The sequence below is a fragment of the Caloenas nicobarica genome, chromosome 12, assembly GCF_036013445.1.
Source record: "Caloenas nicobarica isolate bCalNic1 chromosome 12, bCalNic1.hap1, whole genome shotgun sequence".
Classification (NCBI taxonomy): domain Eukaryota; kingdom Metazoa; phylum Chordata; class Aves; order Columbiformes; family Columbidae; genus Caloenas; species Caloenas nicobarica.
This window is the reverse complement of record NC_088256.1, coordinates 13,605,093-13,622,486: the sequence shown is the minus strand read 5'-3', so window position 1 is coordinate 13,622,486 and position 17,394 is coordinate 13,605,093. Positions and strand designations below refer to the sequence as shown.

General features: G+C 49.1%; 2 protein-coding genes across 13 annotated transcripts in view; one reads left to right on the top strand and one right to left on the bottom strand.

Moving 5' to 3' along the window:
- ZMYM3 (zinc finger MYM-type containing 3) overlaps positions 1 to 2,751 on the bottom strand; it is a 32,255-nt gene extending 29,504 nt beyond the window's left edge. For 4 of the 6 annotated variants that reach the window (XR_010606893.1, XM_065643597.1, XM_065643600.1 and 1 more), the window contains exon 1: positions 837 to 922. The gene's annotated coding sequence lies outside the window, so the exon portion shown is untranslated. Of the gene's footprint in view, positions 1 to 836; positions 923 to 1,440; positions 1,554 to 2,614 lie in introns of those variants that run through there. The other 2 variants (XM_065643599.1, XM_065643598.1) reach the window with 2 other exon arrangements.
- Positions 1,124 to 17,050, top strand: NONO (non-POU domain containing octamer binding). 7 transcript variants are annotated; one of them, XM_065643606.1, is made up of 11 exons: positions 1,124 to 1,208; positions 3,377 to 3,545; positions 6,011 to 6,231; positions 7,253 to 7,554; positions 9,691 to 9,786; positions 10,694 to 10,890; positions 11,164 to 11,248; positions 11,507 to 11,609; positions 12,990 to 13,032; positions 13,677 to 13,786; positions 16,023 to 17,050. In XM_065643606.1, exons 2-11 carry the CDS (start codon positions 3,386 to 3,388, stop codon positions 16,158 to 16,160), a joined length of 1,455 nt encoding a protein of 484 aa, XP_065499678.1. In that variant the 5' UTR covers positions 1,124 to 1,208; positions 3,377 to 3,385; the 3' UTR covers positions 16,161 to 17,050. The 7 variants fall into 7 exon arrangements, with proteins under 7 accessions (XP_065499678.1, XP_065499680.1, XP_065499679.1 ...); XM_065643608.1 differs by lacking the exon at positions 1,124 to 1,208 and adding an exon at positions 2,313 to 2,529 and having other exon boundaries at positions 3,377 to 3,500; positions 6,038 to 6,231; XM_065643607.1 differs by lacking the exon at positions 1,124 to 1,208 and adding an exon at positions 2,313 to 2,529 and having other exon boundaries at positions 3,377 to 3,500.
- The last annotated feature ends 344 nt before the right edge of the window (positions 17,051 to 17,394 follow it).

The window sequence follows — 17,394 nt, the reverse complement described above, 5'->3', positions numbered from 1 at the left end:
TGAGCTCCACAGACTTCGTTACTACGTGTTGTGACAACAGCATAAAGGCTGCGTCGCTCAAAGCCTCTGCCCGAGCCGCAGGGACAGGCAAGCCCAGGAGGGTGCTGGGGCAGAGCGCTGGGTGCCGGGGGCCATTCGGTGCTGCCCCACGGCAGGGACCGGCCCGCGGGGGTGTGTGCCCCGGGGGCTGGGGCAGGTCTCATGAACCACCAGCCCCCGGGCACCGATGCGGCCGGGGGCGCAGCCGGCCCCCAGCACCGGGGGGGGCGCCACCCCGGGGCCTGCCCATCCCCCTCCCCTCTCCCCAAGCGGCCCCGGGCTGGGGGCTGCGTAGGGATGGGTCTCAGGCTGGGGCCGCCCCCACCGTAGCGGGGAGGACCCGAGGCCCGATCCCTCCTGCTGAGGGTCGCAGGGGGGCTCTCCCCCGTCCCAACCGGGGGGTGGGGAGGATGGTGCCCGTCCCGCCCCCCCCGCCGCCAGCAGACACGGGGCCGGTGCCGCATCAGGGTGGGGTCCCCGGGACCCGCCCCCCCGCCGCAGGGCGCCCCCAAGCGGTGGACGCGGGGAGGGGGCCGAGCGGCGCCGGCCCCGCCCCCTCGCGGAGCGGTGGGCCCCGTCCCCTCCCGACAGGCACGCGCCCCGCCCCCCCCATTCTGTTGGGGGGGCCCCACCCCTCCGGGACCCGCGCCGCACGCGCCCGCCCCGCCCCCACCCGCGGGGCCAAGCACCGGTACCCCACGGGCGGGCGGCTCGAGGCAGGCCCACGCCGCTCCGCCGCCCCACCTGCGCCTCCCGTGCGGCCGTAGGGAGGCGCCTGCGGCCGGTGCCGCTCGTACCTGGCTCCACGGCGCTGCGCCGCCCGTTCTACCCAGAGCCCGGATTCGGGTCGCGGCCCCTTTAAATGGAGGCGCCGCTCGGAGCCCTCAGCGCGCTGCAGCCGGAGGGGGGGCGGGGGCAGCGCCCCATTGGCTGAGCAGAGCGAGGGACGCTTTCCCATTGGCGGCGGCGGTGTCTGGGCTCGCGAGACTCGCTTGCAGGCGGCGGCCTCGGAAACGCGGAGCGGAGCCTTGAGGCCAGGATGGGCGCAACAGCCCAGACTCCGCCGGGCGGCCGGAAAACCCGAAACGGATCACCGTAGCGGAGCGGGACCGCGCGAAAAGACAGCGCGGAGCCGAGCGCCGACAACGCCCGCACCCCAGCGGGACACGGTGCGGTGTGGGGGGGCATGTGCGGAGGGGGATGTGGGCCGGAACGGGGCGCCCCTGTCCCCGCCGGTGCCCGCGCGGCCACCCACAAAATGCGGAGCGGATCGCGCGGAGCGGGCTTGCCACCCCACTACCCCCCCCCCCCATCCTTAACCCTCTCGCTGCCGCCCCGCGCGGCCCGGGCCCCGCTGCCGCCCCGGGGGACCCAGCCCGGCCGCGCCGCCACAGCCTTTACCTGTGTGCGGGGGGAGCCGCCCGGCCGGGTCCAGACACCGCCACCGCCTCCCTGGAGCTGGAGCGTCTCCCCGGGGCGGTGAGTGACAGCGCAGCCGGGCGGAGCTTCCGCGGGGGCTCCGGGACACGGCACCGCCCCCGGGAGGCGCTGCCCCGGCCGGCGCCCGCCGCCTGCACCCGGCCTCAGGCACCCCCCCCAATTCTCGACACCCCACACACAGCTGGACTCCCCTCCCTGACCCAGGTCCCGCCCCCCTCCGTAGCCCCCAGACTGCCCCCACTCCACCCGTGGCACCCCACACGCCCCCTGGCTCCCCTCCCCCAACCATGACAGCCCCCATCCGGAGTCCCCTCCCCCACTCGCAGCACCCCCCGACAGGCAGCCCTCCCCCACCCCCCCAGCCAGGCTTGCGCTCTCCCGAGGGCTCCACTCCAGGTGGGGCCGGGGCTCCCTTCATCCCCGAGGGGCACCATTCCCCCCTTGGCCGCCCCACTCCCCTGGGGGGCTCCTCCCTTCTTCCACCCCCCCGCCTGCTTTTTTGTGTCCCCGCGGGGAAATCGGGGGTGCAGGGGCTGAGCTCGGGAGCACACCGGGCTGCGCAGCGCTGGGGCCGGGAGGCGCCGCCGGGGCGACCTCCCGCGCTGCGGGGAGGGAAAGGCAGGTTTACAGCTGTCAGGAGCGACCGCGACGTCGCGGAAAACCGGTTACACCGCCGGCTGCTCCCCGTTCCCGGAGGGCTACGAGCCGCCGCGGGGCTCCCGCTGCCGGGGAGCGGCGGGCCCCGGGCGCACGGCCCCAATCCCGGTTACGTGCGACGGGACACAGGGGGAGACGGGAAGTTTTATTGAAAGGCGGTGAAATCCAACCCGCCGGCGTCAGTTAACGGCCAAGCTCCCGCGGTGTCCGAGGCGGGGCGGCAGCCGGACCGCTCCGGGCACCCCGCAGCCCCCGGGGGCAGAGCACGGCCGGACCCTCCGCACTCCCGCGGGCCGGTTGCTCCTGCCGAGCCGGCTGCCCTCCCGCAGCGGGACAGCGCCGTCCGGACGGAGAGAGATGGCGGGACAGCGGGAACGGGGCCCGGAGGAGCAGGTAAGGGGGCGGGCACAGAGCTGACGGAGAGGGGACCCAAGCGATGCGCCGGCTCCCCCGGCTCTGCCTGGGCTCCGGTACTTACTGGCTGTAACGGAGGGCCAGAGCAGGAACGGAGCGGCCGTTCCCGCCACCGGCCCGGGCACACGGTAACGGGGTCGCTACGTGAGCCGCACGGCACGCGCTCAGCTGCCGCCGCTGTCCCTTTAAGGCGCGCGGGGCCCCCCCTTACTGCGCGTGCGCAGACCGCGCCGGTGGCTGGTTGGGCTCCTTTGTCCCTTTCTCGCCTCTCACCCAAGCTTTATGTCCGCGGCGATGATTGGCAGCGCGCGCGGTGGGCTGCCGCCACCCGCGCTGCCAATCGGCTCCGCGCTGCGGGCTGCTTGGGCGGCCTGTCCTGCCCCGCCGCGGCCAGCCTGTGAGTGGCGGCCAGCACGGCCAGTGGTAGCGCGGCGCTGGAGGTTGAGAAGCCAATGGGAGCGCGGCTGGCAGGCGCCTGGTTAGGTTGTGCGAGTTCCGGCCGCGCGCGCGGTCCTCTCCGGGCTGCTGCGGGGCGAGGAGGCCGCGGTTCGCATCGGGGTCAGTGTCCGCCACCAGGTGAGGCCGCGGCGGTGGCGGGACCGCGGTTCGGCTCCGCTCTGCCGCGGGGCGGGCGCTTCTGGGCGGCCACCGCCGATAGGGCCCTGCGGGGGCTCGCCGCGGCCTGCGCGGCCCGCCCTACCGCTGCACGCGGCCGCTGTGGCGGGCGGGCGGGGCCGCTGGTGGCGGGAGCCACCCCGGGGGCTGTGGGGCCGGGAGCCGGGGCCGAGTTCCGGGGCCGCGTCCGACCGGGCTTGTCTGCCTGCAGGTGAGCAAGATGCAGGGCAACAAGGGCTTCAACATGGAGAAGCAGAACCACGCTCCGCGGAAGCAGCACCAGCAGCACCCGCCGCCCGCCATCCCCGCCAACGGGCAGCAGAACAACAGCCAGAGTGAGTCCCGGGCCCGCCGCGGGGAGCCGCCCGGCCCCGCTCTGGGTAGGCGTTGAGCGACCGCCTCGGGTGACGCGGGTCCCGGTTCCTGCCCGCCCGTACTGGGGCAACAGGTCCCGGCGGAAACGGACAGAACCCGCTCGTTCGGTTTGGAGCAATGAAACGTGGGGTCCTGAGCAAAGCGCGGCTCCTGTTTGCTGTTTGCGTGCAGCGCTCAGCTGTCCCATTGTTGGCCGTGGCTTGAGTTGCAGCCGGGTTGGTTTGGGCTGCTTTGTTCAGTTCGCTCAAGTGTGCGTTTGGAGGTTTGACTGGGATTTGTTTCTGTGTTCCCGACGCCAGGCAGTGATGTAGGCGTTCCTTCCGTGTCTAAAGTTTTCAAGAAAAGCGCACTTAAAGAGTTTGGAAGTCTTTACAGTTTCTGTAAAGTTTACAAATGTGGGATGGTCTGTTTTCCTTTTTTTCCACAACATAACAGGTGACTTCTGAACACAGGTTTCCTTAAGTACAAGCAAAATAAATTTGCTATTTCTGAAGATACAGTTGTATAAGAACGTTGTTACAACAATCTGCAGTCATCCATTAAGACTAAATTTTTACATGGGAAGGACCAGGAGATACCCAGCTTTACTGAGTAATATTTCAGCTTTCAAGTACCAGCTGGCAATGACAATGGCTGTTACTGTAATCTGGTGTGTTTCCAGATATGTTCTTAATCAGTGTGGACTGTAGCTCTGTTACTTGAGATACAGAGGGAGCGCGTGTGAGCTGTAGCAATATGCGTTAATGGCTTCTGCGGCCTCCACTGATCTAACTTGATAGTTTAGAAGTATGGCTGGCAGCAAGGCATTGCCATTAGCATTTTGAGGTGATGAAGTGCTTTAGTTTTATTAGAAATATATATTTTTTTAATTTGGACACTTTGGCTGTTCAAAACAAAAGTGTGTAGAAGTCACGTGTGCACTTTGCATGATTCCTCTGTGTGTTTTTTCTGTCAAAGTTGCAGGTTTAACTACATACACACATATGCAGAGTTACTGGGCTAGTAAAAAACAAACAAACAACAACTGTGTATTTTTATTAGGTGGCCCTGTTAAACCAGCTCCTTGTCAGTTCAGGGAAGATAATAGACAAGGGTGGCAGACCAGGCCGTTTCCAGTCAGGTTGGAAACAATACTACACAACAACTGTATTGTGATATTGTCACAGGGAACAGCTTATAGTGAGTGACTGTATCTTGGATTCCTCTGAGTGGATCTGCTTAAGGCAGAACAATGATAGCGGTATAACTGATCCTCGAATGTTTCTGTTAATGGTGTGAAGAAGCTCACAAGACAAAATACTGCACTTATGCACCCTTACTGTGTGAAGTAGAGAAATTGCTGTCACTACTGTTCTATAGATATACTGTCAAGTCTCCTTTTTTTTTAAAAAAAAATATTTATTTATTTAAATAGTGTTAGCCATTGAGGTGTGCTTATTCTTATAAAAGAGTCGTCCTTGCATGTCTTGCAAGCATTGTCTTTGCCTGAATAGCCTTTCCTGGCTAGTACTGTGCTTTGTAGACTTAATCAAGCCACTCATATTTGTACTTTTTTTTCATACATGTGGCCATGAGGTATGTCCTCTGCAAAGCAAAAGAATTGCTTTCTGTGGCTCGCTGTTCTGGTTGGGGAAGTTCCACAAACATTTAAGAAAATGGGACACAGGAAGGGAAAATGATAAGGCCACCCCTGTGTCTGACTTATAGCAGAGCTTCCAGGATTGTGCTGGGCTCTTGCCAAATTAAGGGTTAAAAATTGTATGTATGTATGTATATATATATATGGGGATTTGAGAATGTTCTGTCCTATTTATTAGTGTTAGAGCATTACTTATTGAATATAGAATTTTGTAATGAACTTCGTAATTTTTCTGAGGTCTCGCCTATGTGGCTGGGCTTTGGGGTGGGTTTTTTTCACTATTTTCATCATTCCAGCCTTCTCTTCAGCTTGGAATCCAAGACTCTAGAACCCAAATCCTATCTCATAGAATAACAGCTGTCTCAAATGTTCTGTCTGGGTGAAATTTCCTCCTGTTTGCATGTTTTTCTAGACATCTAGAGTTGGGGGTTTTGAGTAAAAATCTACTTGCTGGCCAAACTGTGGCTTTTCTGTAGTTATTCAGGTTATAACAGCAAAATCCTGTATTGTGACTATAGTTGATTTTGCTGCAGGCTGGTCATCTTCACCAGTTCTCCAAAAGTTGAGCAAAATCTTCCATGTTATTTCAAGCTGCAGTGTTCTTTTTTCCAGTTGTAGAAAATCATTCACTGGTGCTAACAAACACTGAGGTCCAAGCACGGGTTTTCTTTAAAAAGAATATGGGCCCACTCTGAAATAAAATCCCCTTGTTGCTGTAGAGATGGCTGGAGAAGTTTGAGCCTGAAGTGAATGGGTGGTGTTACCTCTATTGTCCTATGTCTCTGTGTTCACCATGATGAAACCTAATAGAATTTATCCCCCCAACTGTAGAGCAGCTGTGTACCTTATTCCCCTCAGATGAAGGCCTGACTATTGACCTGAAGAATTTCCGGAAACCTGGTGAAAAGACCTTCACCCAAAGAAGCCGCCTGTTTGTGGGGAATCTGCCCCCAGATATTACAGAGGAAGAGATGAGAAAGTTATTTGAGAAGTATGGCAAGGCAGGTGAAGTCTTCATACACAAGGACAAAGGCTTTGGCTTTATCAGGCTGGTGAGTGACTTGCTACCTTTGGGGTGTTTTTGTGGCAATGACTCACACTGTAGTATTGCTAATTGGAAGTAGTAGATGATCAGCTAATTAAGTCTGCTGTTGATTTTTAGTAAGCTGCACTATAGGATCAGCTTCTACAAGTGGTTTGTCTAGAGCTTGTTATGAGAAGGAATGTGAATTCAGGTGGCTTGTGGCAGGATTGATGCGATATCTGATAAAGTTATTCTGAAGTCAGCTGGTAGAAAACAGAAAGAAAACACAGTACTGTAGACTAGGTGGAATTCCATTTCCTGGAGGGGTATGAACATGAAATTTCTATGACCATAGGTTGTCACGCAACTTTGCTGGAGTGATCAGTGCTCTTGCGGTAGGGGATCTCTAGATGATCACGTTGAAACCTCTCTAGAAGGGAGGTAGCTACCAACATAGAGTAATGGTTCTTAGACTTCATTGGCTTATGTACTACTTTTCTGAAAGCTCCAAGGTGAGCGGATGGAGCATGAGGTTCCCACGCCAAAGCCTGCGATGCATTGCTGTAGTGTAGCTGCTTGGTAGTGACTTGAATGAGTGAAAAGGTGTGAAAGGGGCATGGGATGTCCTCCACGGATTGTCATGCAATCAGCATTTCCTTTTACAGTTACCAAACTTGGCTAATAGTTGAATCTTGATTTTTATTTTTTATGTATTTTTTTAAAAAAGCCATGCTTTGTAGCTTTAATATAATTTTGTCTGATAGATAACGATCATTTAATTGATTGCTTAGTTTGCACTGGCTATTGGGCCAAGCTTATGTCTGATACATTTTTCCCTCACAAACTCTGTGCATGCCTATTCAGCTGGAGTCATTGATGATCGAGAATAGCCATGGTTTGTTAGGACACTTTGCCGTGCTATGAGAGGATTATTTGTTTCTCTCTGTGAAGTACTTGTTCAGGGGAAATAGGCTCGTGACTGTTGTGACTGTGACTGGCTGATTCTGTACTGCATTGAGAGTTTTAATAATAACTCTTTTTATCTTCAGGAAACTCGCACTCTGGCAGAGATTGCAAAGGTGGAACTAGACAACATGCCTCTACGTGGGAAGCAGCTAAGAGTGCGTTTTGCGTGCCACAGTGCATCACTGACAGTCAGGAACCTGCCTCAGTTTGTGTCCAACGAGCTCCTGGAGGAAGCCTTCTCAGTGTTTGGCCAGGTGGAAAGGGCTGTGGTTATTGTGGATGACAGAGGACGATCCTCTGGGAAAGGCATTGTGGAGTTCTCAGGGAAGCCTGCTGCTAGGAAAGCCCTGGACAGATGTAGCGATGGGTCTTTCCTGCTCACTACGTAAGTGTGGAAAGTGAGAAGTGCGATACCGTATGGCTTGATGGGTGGCATTGGCTTGTGCGTGATGTTTCTAAACACCAGAGTGGGACAGTTGAGGTGTGGGGCAGGAGCTGGTAGGTGACTTGGCCGGGGAGAGCTGTACTTAGCTTTGTTCCAAGAGTAAGTCTGTGCTGAAACTCAGGTCTGAAAACTTTCTTCTGGGAAGCTGCTGGTGGGGAAAATGCATAAAACTTCCTGATAAGCTCTTTCTTGATAAGCCTTCTTAGGGCAATTAAAGCAGCCTTAAAGAGGAGCTATTTCAGAGACCACCGATGTAATCTGTTGGAAACAAAGCTCAAGTGTGTTAATTATGCACTCTGGGTTGCTTCAGAGGCGAATCTTGGGATGGGACTCCACTCAGCAGCATGCACCACAGACTCACCACTGTGGGCATGGAATCTATCAGAGAAGCTGGTCAGATGGATTGTTTGGAGTTTTCACCATCATAAACTGTTTTCTCTGTTCTTGAGTATCATAAGGCAAGATAGCATGTTCTTGCATAACTATGTGACTAATTCTAGATGCGTTCCACAGAACATGGTTTGTTGCTCTAACTATTAAGAGAGAGACATTTTTGATATTTTAGAAATAAAAATGACTGTATATTTTGTATGTATGCAACTAGAATTTGTGAGTAGAATACTTCCTGAGATTTGGGCTATATTGCTAATTTCTAAAATTATTTTATAAGCTTTGCGCTTCTCATTTCTCTCCTTTTTCTTGGAGGCTGGCATGTGGCACAGCAGTACACAAGTTTAAAAAAGTAGAATTTTTTTTTTTTTAATCTATTTTTCTCCCTGAGACTCTTTGGGGATAACTAGCATAGTGTGTAGTGCTCTGCAGAAGGAGAGTGCTCTGCTGTTAGAGAGCTTCTGCTGATTCAGGAGTCTATATCCTGAAAGAACCATGAAAACAAATTTTTTAGCGTGATCATGCAAAACTAATCGCTATCTATAACTGAGAGCAGCTGGGGGAAGCATTCAATCTTTTCATAGCTGTCAGTGTATTAGATTATAGGACAGCAAACTAGTATGCTGCTTACTTCTAGTTATGGTTTGGTTTTGATTAAATTTGTTCTGGTTTGCCCTAGTTCATAGCAGTAACAGCTAGATAAACTGGTTGGAATTTGTTTACATTGGAAAATCAGGTTATTAATAACAATATGTCACATTGAAGCTACCTTGTGGATCTTCAGCTGAGGAGGGAGATTTTAGCCTCTCATCCTGCCTTCCTGCTGGAGTCTGGGCACCACTTGCCACTTGGCATAATGCGTTTGTTTCTCTTCCATTTCCCCAGCTCCGGCAAATGGGGTTGAGGAGCTAATGAGAAGCTGCGGTGCTGCTTTCTGCTCGGCATGAGCAGTGTCAGTGCTGTGGTGGGGAGCTAATTCAGAGACTGGGGACACTTCTGTTAAATACTTCCTTCTGCTCACAGAGGCCAGGAGAACAGAAGCAGACATGGGTAGTATCTGTGTTGTGAAGTGCACCAGTGGATTTCTTGGGAGGGAAATTCAGACAGGGCCCAACAGGCACTTGTAGAGCACTTCTGCCTGCCAATAATGGCACTTGGTGGTCTCGCCAGGAGAGTATGACTGAACGGTACAGCCATCAGCCTCCAGTGGGGAGCAGTGTAGTTACTCTTTGCTTTTGGCAGCTGTAAGAAGGCACACAAGGACTTGTGCAGCCCGTGGTTGGCCATGTGGTGAGGGAGGAGGAGGAGAAAAAAACAGACTTTAGGGACTATAAGATTTCATGCTGCGTAGATCCTACTGGAGGATGTCAGGTTCCAGTTAAGCCGTTAATTTGAACCAGTAGCTGCAGATGTTCTTCTTTCGGTAAAATTTTTGTTTGGATTCCACAAGTACTTTGATTAACAGTTCAGCTCCAACTCTGGAAAGAATAAAAAAAAAAAAAAAACAAAAACAAAAGAAAAGCGTTCAAAGTGATTTCTGGTTTCGCTTTGGTTGAGATCCTCAACTGCTCTGAATTTCTGTGAGCAGTGCTAAAAGCAGTCCAGTTCAGACACAATACACATGCTTTCCTACACTGCAAGCTCATTCTTGAATTTTCTTGAAAGTACCTCATTTTTTCTTTACAGATTCCCTCGGCCTGTCACTGTGGAGCCCATGGATCAGTATGATGACGAAGAGGGGCTACCAGAGAAACTAGTCATCAAAAACCAGCAATATCACAAGTATGTGCCTGCTGTGCGACAGGACATGAGACTAACTGTGGACTAGGACATTGATTTAGTGCCCTGGTCTTAGGAGGGTGGCTTTCAGTTGATGGAATAAAAAATTGTCTCAGTTTAAGACAACATGAGATTCCATTGCTCAGATGAGAACCTGAAGCAAAGACTTAAGGTACTTGTTGTAAGTATTACAGAAAGTCTGTTGAGGAAACAGATTTGAACCCACAGTGAAAATTTAAGGAATTACGTGAATAGTATGAGGAGGTTGTGGAGCTGTCCAGGTATAAGGCTGTGGTCTTTGCAGGTTTTCCAGTGTAGGTAGGTATCATGTGATCTGAGCAGTAGGAATTAGGAAACCATGTGAGCTCACGAAATTTTCAAGTAAGGAAGATGACAGACAGCTTCAGGAGCTAGGAGGTTGTGTTGGGAATAGTCATGTGCTCCAGGGGCAGGGGCTGCATAAATTAGTGAAATAAACAGCCATATTTGGGCAGTGTTTGTTTCTGGAGTGGATCTGTCAATAAAATATACAGCAAGAAAAAGAGCCTGTTTCTTTTGAGAGTGTTTCTAAATGTCTTTACCCATAATCTGGTGTTTTATGAAAGCAGTGTCATTGCTTGTTATGGAGGAGGATGAGAGACAGTTTCCATGTATTAATATAATGAATCCTGCGGGAGGATTCTGCCTAAGTTTCTCCTTTCAATAAGGTGATTCCTGAGGAGCAGAGAAACTGGTATCTCAGGCACAGCTATTTGTGAGAAAGTAGAAGACGAAGTGGTTCCTTACTTGTTGCACTAAGAAATAGATTTCTAACTGTTACAAGGATTTGCCATTGCATTTAACACACAAATGGTTTTTTTTTGGTTCCTTCTTGCTGTGAAGCATTCACTAGCTCTTCCTTGTCTGACAGGGAGCGTGAGCAGCCTCCTCGATTTGCACAGCCTGGCAGCTTTGAGTACGAATATGCCATGCGTTGGAAGGCTCTAATAGAAATGGAGAAGCAGCAGCAAGAACAAGTAGACCGCAACATCAAGGAAGCTCGAGAGAAGCTGGAAATGGAAATGGAAGCAGCTCGCCATGAGCACCAAGTTATGCTCATGCGGCAAGGTACCAGTCAAAGATAAATACAGTGTTGGAACTTGATCATGGAGCATCCAGGGGTGGGTAACTCATTAGACTGGCTAGAGCCCGCTGAAGGTGAGCCGTGGGGCAGCTGCTTGACTCATAACCAAACATGGTAGCACCAAATGAACGCAAGATGTTTCTGTACTGCTGGAAGCTCCGTTACTTTATTCTCTTGTGTGTTGTGGTTCTAGTGCAGGAATTGTTAAGAGGTGGCATGGGAGTTGAGTTTGGTTTTTTTACTGTCACCTTTTACAGATTTAATGAGGCGCCAGGAAGAGCTGAGGAGAATGGAGGAATTGCATAACCAGGAAGTACAAAAGCGTAAACAGTTGGAACTCAGGTAAGGGGGCAGGTTATGAAATTATGTGAATCCATAATATTGTGGAATGAAATGCTTCTTCAGTGCACCTAATTGTTCAGTGTGACAATTTCATTGCTACCTAAAGTGCAGCTGTTATTTTGGGCCTTTTTATCCATAGAGAGAGTGTACAGTTGGTTTAAGATGGAAGAGTCAGGAGTTTCTTCCTCTGATTAGTGTTTGGTTATTTTATGGATTGTTGGTGTATGTTGTGCTGAGCATCCTTGGACCTTTTTGCAGGCAAGAGGAAGAACGCAGGCGCCGTGAGGAGGAAATGAGAAGGCAGCAAGAAGAGATGATGAGACGCCAGCAGGAAGGCTTTAAAGGGAATTTTCCTGATGCGGTATGAGTTCTTCTACCATCCCATTACATCTGGACAGTGACATTATTAGATTTTTGCCCTTCCACAGGACCGGGCTTTCCGTGAATGCTTAACTTGTTGGTTGAGGGACTCTACATCTTTAGTGCATTCTGCCCTGAATTATTGACTCCCTGCAATCTTAATGCAATTTAGTCTGGAAAATATAAATAGCCCAGTTACTGACCCACTGCTGTTCATGTAGGACCATCACTAGCTGTCTTGCTGTTCAGAAGAATATATGTTAACTCGTTTTATTCTCACAGTAACAAAGATGTGTTGTCTTGAAGTACGGCTGCAGAACCCTGTAGTGGTTTTATGCCCGGCTGTATCCCTAGCCTGCAGTCTGTCTTAGTCATGTTTAGATGAAGTGATCCCAACTTGAGGCACTGCTGCAGGCATGAGACTTGCTTGTACTTGAAAGTCAGTTGGTCAAGTGTTCTCTTGTAAAGTAAAATGTGTGGTAATCTGCCTTTTAACAGCAGTATCTCTAGCTCTATAAAGAACTGTCTCAAAATTCATTTCCAGTCCCAGCAGCTTTTCTGTTGTGGAGGCAGCTGTAGTGCTCTCGAGGTGGTTCAATGGCATTGATACAAGTATTTATGTATCCTAGCAAAAAATTGGCCCCTAAGCAGATTAGCTAAATATATGTCAAACCAAAAAGGCTAAAACTGTGTGACTGACCTAAATGTGTGAATATTATCCTGCATAGCAGAAGTCTTGATTTCTCTAAATAATAGTACCTTGATGTGATAAAGAGTGGCACTGAGGCTGCGGATGAAGTGAACTCTGTTCTTTAGTTCCCACTGTGGGAAAAGTAGTACCCTCGCTGAAGGGAGGTGCTCCTAGCTTCGCAGTGAGGGAGATCTGTGGTGCGTCCCCTATACTCAGTTAATAGAAGAGAAATTGAAGTCACTAACTGGTATTTTAATGCAAGTGACCCAGTACTGCATCTTCATGTAAACTTGCATTCCTTTCAACAGGAAAAGCTTCTTAGATATGCTGAGGAAGTAGCAGAACTAATTCTATCTAATTCGTTACTGCTGCTCTGCAGATCTTTCCATCCAGATATCAGATATCTCTTTATGCTGCTGTTTGGTAAAATCTGCACATGGCAGCTTTGCTGCTGGATGTTTTACCATGATTGTGAAAAATGGTCTTTCAGAATGAGATAGTTAAAATAAGACCAGTTTGTTCAGCAGTTAATGGTGTGAAGGTAGCTCAGATTTGCTTTTGAAGTGTACCCTGGGAATGACTCTTCTACACAGTTTTCAGCAGTAAAACCTCAGAACTCACTGAATTTGTATAGTTACATTTTTAAAAGCCTGAATATTTATCATTTGAAACGAGTGTCTCTTTTTGCAGAGGGAGCCACCAGACATGCGAATGGGACAGATGGGTATGGGAGGTAAGAGTATTCTGTGGCCATCTTTGTTTCTATGTGTGTTCCTTTCCTCCTTTACAAAGTCTCTACATTTTTTGAGTAGTCTTATTTTATTGGCTTCTTATTTAGAAACTCAGTCACAGTAATCTTCTACCAGTTCAGTGACAGGAAGTGTTCATGTGACAGGAAACAGCAGAATTTGGGTATGAAGCAGTACCGTACATTTGTGAAAGACCCAGTTCGGTAAGCAAAAGACTTGGTTGAAGTTGCTATTAGACCCACAGTGTGCTTCAGAAGTTTGTACTGATACCGAAGCTGGTATGACATGTAGTGCTAGGCCCAGGAAATAATCTCAATTCCTGTATTTCCACATTTTGACTACATGATATAGAGTTTCAGGCCACGTGTACAAGAGCAAGCAAGAAACGCAATGGGGGCTCAGTGGTTAATGAAGGTGGTGACTGTTAGAGCCTGCTGTGGTTTCAGATAATACTGGAATGCAAGATCAGTTTGGCTTGACCTAGTAGTGCAAAGCTAGTTACTAGACTAGGACTGTGTCCTTGGATATAATGCTGCGTGGAGCTCACACGGTATTTTGTGGCTCTGGAGTGATGTGTAGACTCCAGTCGCTGTGTCTGCCAGGACTATTTTTGAGTTTTCTTTTCCAGGTACCATTGGCATGAACAATAGAGGAGCTATGGGTGGTACCAACGTCCCAGCTGCTGCACCTCCTGCGACTGGTCCTGGAGCTATGATACCTGATGGAGCCATGGGAATGGTAATGTATCTCCATCTGCTTTTTGTGCACACCTTTAGATGCAGATTATGTTGTTTCCATTGTTAAGCACTATGCTGCTAAAGTTGAAGCTTGTTTGTCTACCTAGACCTGTTGCTTAACTCCTGCTGAAATCTTTAGAAGTTAATCTTGCCTTGATACTAGTTGGTAATTTTCAGGAGTTTGAGCCAATTCTAATAACTACTTACTTTACTGCCAAGGTAGCTGGTGCTAAAACATTTGTTACGGAGGTCTTAGCAACAATATATGGTTATATTTTAAATGGTATAATGGGAAGCACTTTGTTGAATCAGAATGTTCTGAGAGTAGATTCTTGCAGGTATAAAGCCAAGTTTTCAGGAATGTTCTGTCCATCACCAGTTTTGAAAACCATTATCTCCTGTGCTTATGGGCTAAAATTAGTATGGTTATAGTGAATATGCTAAAATGAGTTCAGCTAATTTGCTTAGGAGGTAAAGACCAAAGAATCAGTGGGAGTTATGCTCATTTATTTGCCTTTTTAAATTTTTATATTTAATTTAGTTATAAACTTTACTGCAGAGCTTTACAATAGACCATGGCTTCTGTGGCATCTGTCATTCCTCGCTGTCATACAGAGGATCGATCCTCTCCCAGTGTCAGCACTGCCAGTCAGCAGCAGAAACAGCAGCTGTCATAGTCAAGTTTGTCCTGAAAGTTCATCTCCCTTTAGCAGTTTATATCAGTTGGTCTAATAAACAAATTTCCTGCAAACCTTCCTACTTAGACTTCTTGATCTATCATCACTGCTACATCATGGAAATTTTTTTCTGTTGTAAAGTAGTTTTATTTGGCTTATAGCCAAATAGCTTTTGTACCTAAGTGGTAGGGACAGCAGAGCGGCCGAGGTTGAGGGAATGAGTACTACATAAGGAAATTAAGGGGGAAGATGAAGAGAGGAATGGAAAGGGGAGGTGAGTTCAGATCAATATGATGAAATAATACCATTTAGACCAAAAAGCAATAGGCTGTTTCTCTAATGGCCAGAAATATGTCTAGTCTTTTTGGAAGCTGTTTGCCCTGGCCATGTACTTGGTTTGAGAGGTTACTAGGCCCATGTATTCCAGCTTTTTATTTGCGTAGGGAGCAATTACTTTGCATGTTTGCTCCAGCTGCTTGCAGTGATTGCAGTATCCATCCCTGCGATGTGCCCTACATGGAAACTTTGTTACTACTCATATTTCGTTTGTAGAGAAGGGAAAAAGATAGGTGGAGTTCTGTGTTACTGCTAGTGCCTCTGCTGTGCTGCCAGTGAAGTGAACATTGAGAGTCCCTGGGGCCTCCCCACTGATAATTTTACTGAAGTTGGGGTCTGTTCTGTAGAACCAGGCAATACCATGGAGTCATCTGCTTTAATAATACCAATTATGATGTGCATATATATGTCACATTGCCTTGCTTATAAATGTATCACTGCTGTGAACCCATGGACAAGAATAAATGGGAACCCCTGAGCCTGGTATAAAGCAGCTCTGCTCTTCATAGTCACTTAGCTAGCCCCAGTACCTTCAGTACCTTGCCCAGAGAGGTTCTGCAGTCTTCATCCTTGGATATGTACAAGACCCGACTGGATAAAGCTGACTAACCTAGTCTGACCTCATAGCCAACTCTGCTTTGAGCAGGAGATTGGACTAGAGACCTCCTGAGGTACCTTCCAACCTAAATTATCCTTTCATCATCTTTTCCCTGCTGGAAGGAAGAAGTTGTGCTATAGCAGTAACCCAGCTGGGAGGGGAGAGAAAGCCGAAGGAATGGAAATAACAGGATATGATCAGGGCACAAAACCAGTATTGCAGACCTATTTTGGAATTTGAGCATTGTGTACATGTGGAGTGTGGTAGTGCCATAGCAGTTCACTGCTCCTTGTTTGCGTTTCGTTTCAGTGAAGGAATATGTTAGAAATGTGAAGTTCTTTCCGAGACTGTGTTACTCACGTGCTCCACAGCAGGGCACTGCTCTGTGAGATGGTGCAAACCTGTAGTCGAGCATGCTGGAATATAGTTATGTGGAGAAAGAGGCTTGGTCCTGCAGTGGTCTTGTCAGTCCAGTTTTCGGGCTTTGGGTATATTTGTGGTGGGGTGAAGGTTTGTAGCAAGGTCACTTGGAATTGTGGTAGAATTTGAATCAACTCAGGTGACTTGTAACCGCCCTTTGTTCCTTGTTTTTCTTCCTGCCTCTTCTGCATTGTCCTCATCGCAAGACTCCACCGCCGCCTGCAGATCGCTTTGGCCAGGGTGGTGCAATGGAAGGCCTCGGAGCGATGGGAGGGAACCCACCTGCCTTCAACAGAGGAAATCCAGGGGGCGATTTTGGCCCTAACAAGCGTCGCAGATACTAACAGGATTAAGCTACCCTCTGCACAGGCCCCAAAGAGGAAAGGAATCTTGGCAGGCCACACAGGGTTCAACTCGGGGGGGAGGGGGGGGATATTAAAAATAGTTAATTAGGGCCTGTTTTGGTAAAGCCACTCTAGGACAAGGGGAGTGCAGTCTGACTGGTAAAGGTTTTAGAAAATTTCATGTGGTGCATTCCTATAATTTCAATGTGAAAAATGGATTCTGGGAGGCTGCCATGGTTGTTCAGTAACGGTAAAATCTGGCAAGGACCCTAATGCCTTGACCATTCCAGGTTTCCTATTTGCAGCCGGAATCCTGAAACTAAATTGAATAAAACTGCAGTATGTCTTGGCATTTTTCTTTAGTGTAGTGTACCTTGCTTAAGAGCACAGGGAAGTCTCTGGAGAACTAGGGCAGCATCTGGGTACTTCGCAGCTCCCATGATTCTGTAAATTTATAGAGCTCCAAATGATCCGTCATGTAGTGAATTGGGGGAGATTTTGTGTTTGTTTATTTCTTTCTCTTTTTTTTTTTCTCCTAACTTGTAGTTATTCTTTTTATCTGGACCATCTGTTGACCGTCACGTGCAGTCTGAATGGCTCAGAGGCTCTTGTTTGGATGAATTTTTTGATAACGTGTTGTATCACTGTTTATTTTTACTGGTAGTAAAGTACAATCTATTGGACAAAGATACTGTATCTCATGCTGAAGATTTAACTGAAAAAAAATGTTTATATAATCTTAACCTTGCCTGTCTTTTGTGTAGAAGTACAAGATTTTTCATTTAGTGTAAACTGTTTAAACACAAGCTGTAATTGTCCCACTAACAAGTTTGAGTTTGTCTGAGGAATGTTACAGGAATGCATTATTAAAGTGAATTTTAAGCCTTTTTTATCTGGTGTGTTGTGTCTTCTGTTTTTTTTAATAACAATGTGTACATATGGATCGAAGTAAATCAAGCTTCAGATTATGGTGCAAATCGTTCTTACATAACTCTGTAAAGAGCGTGGTCAATCCCTGAGAATTTTCTAACAGTTCTCCTTGTCACAGAATGAATTTTATTTTGAGTTGGAATGAGACCTTCAACTTCAGCATTTCAAAATACAGGGTGTTTCAAAAAGATGGACCCAATTTGAAATCACTGTATCTCTGCAATTGGGTCCATCTTTTTGAAACACCCTGTACGACAAAGGACTTCCTGATGCACCTACGATGTGTCCATGTTGTGGATGCAGA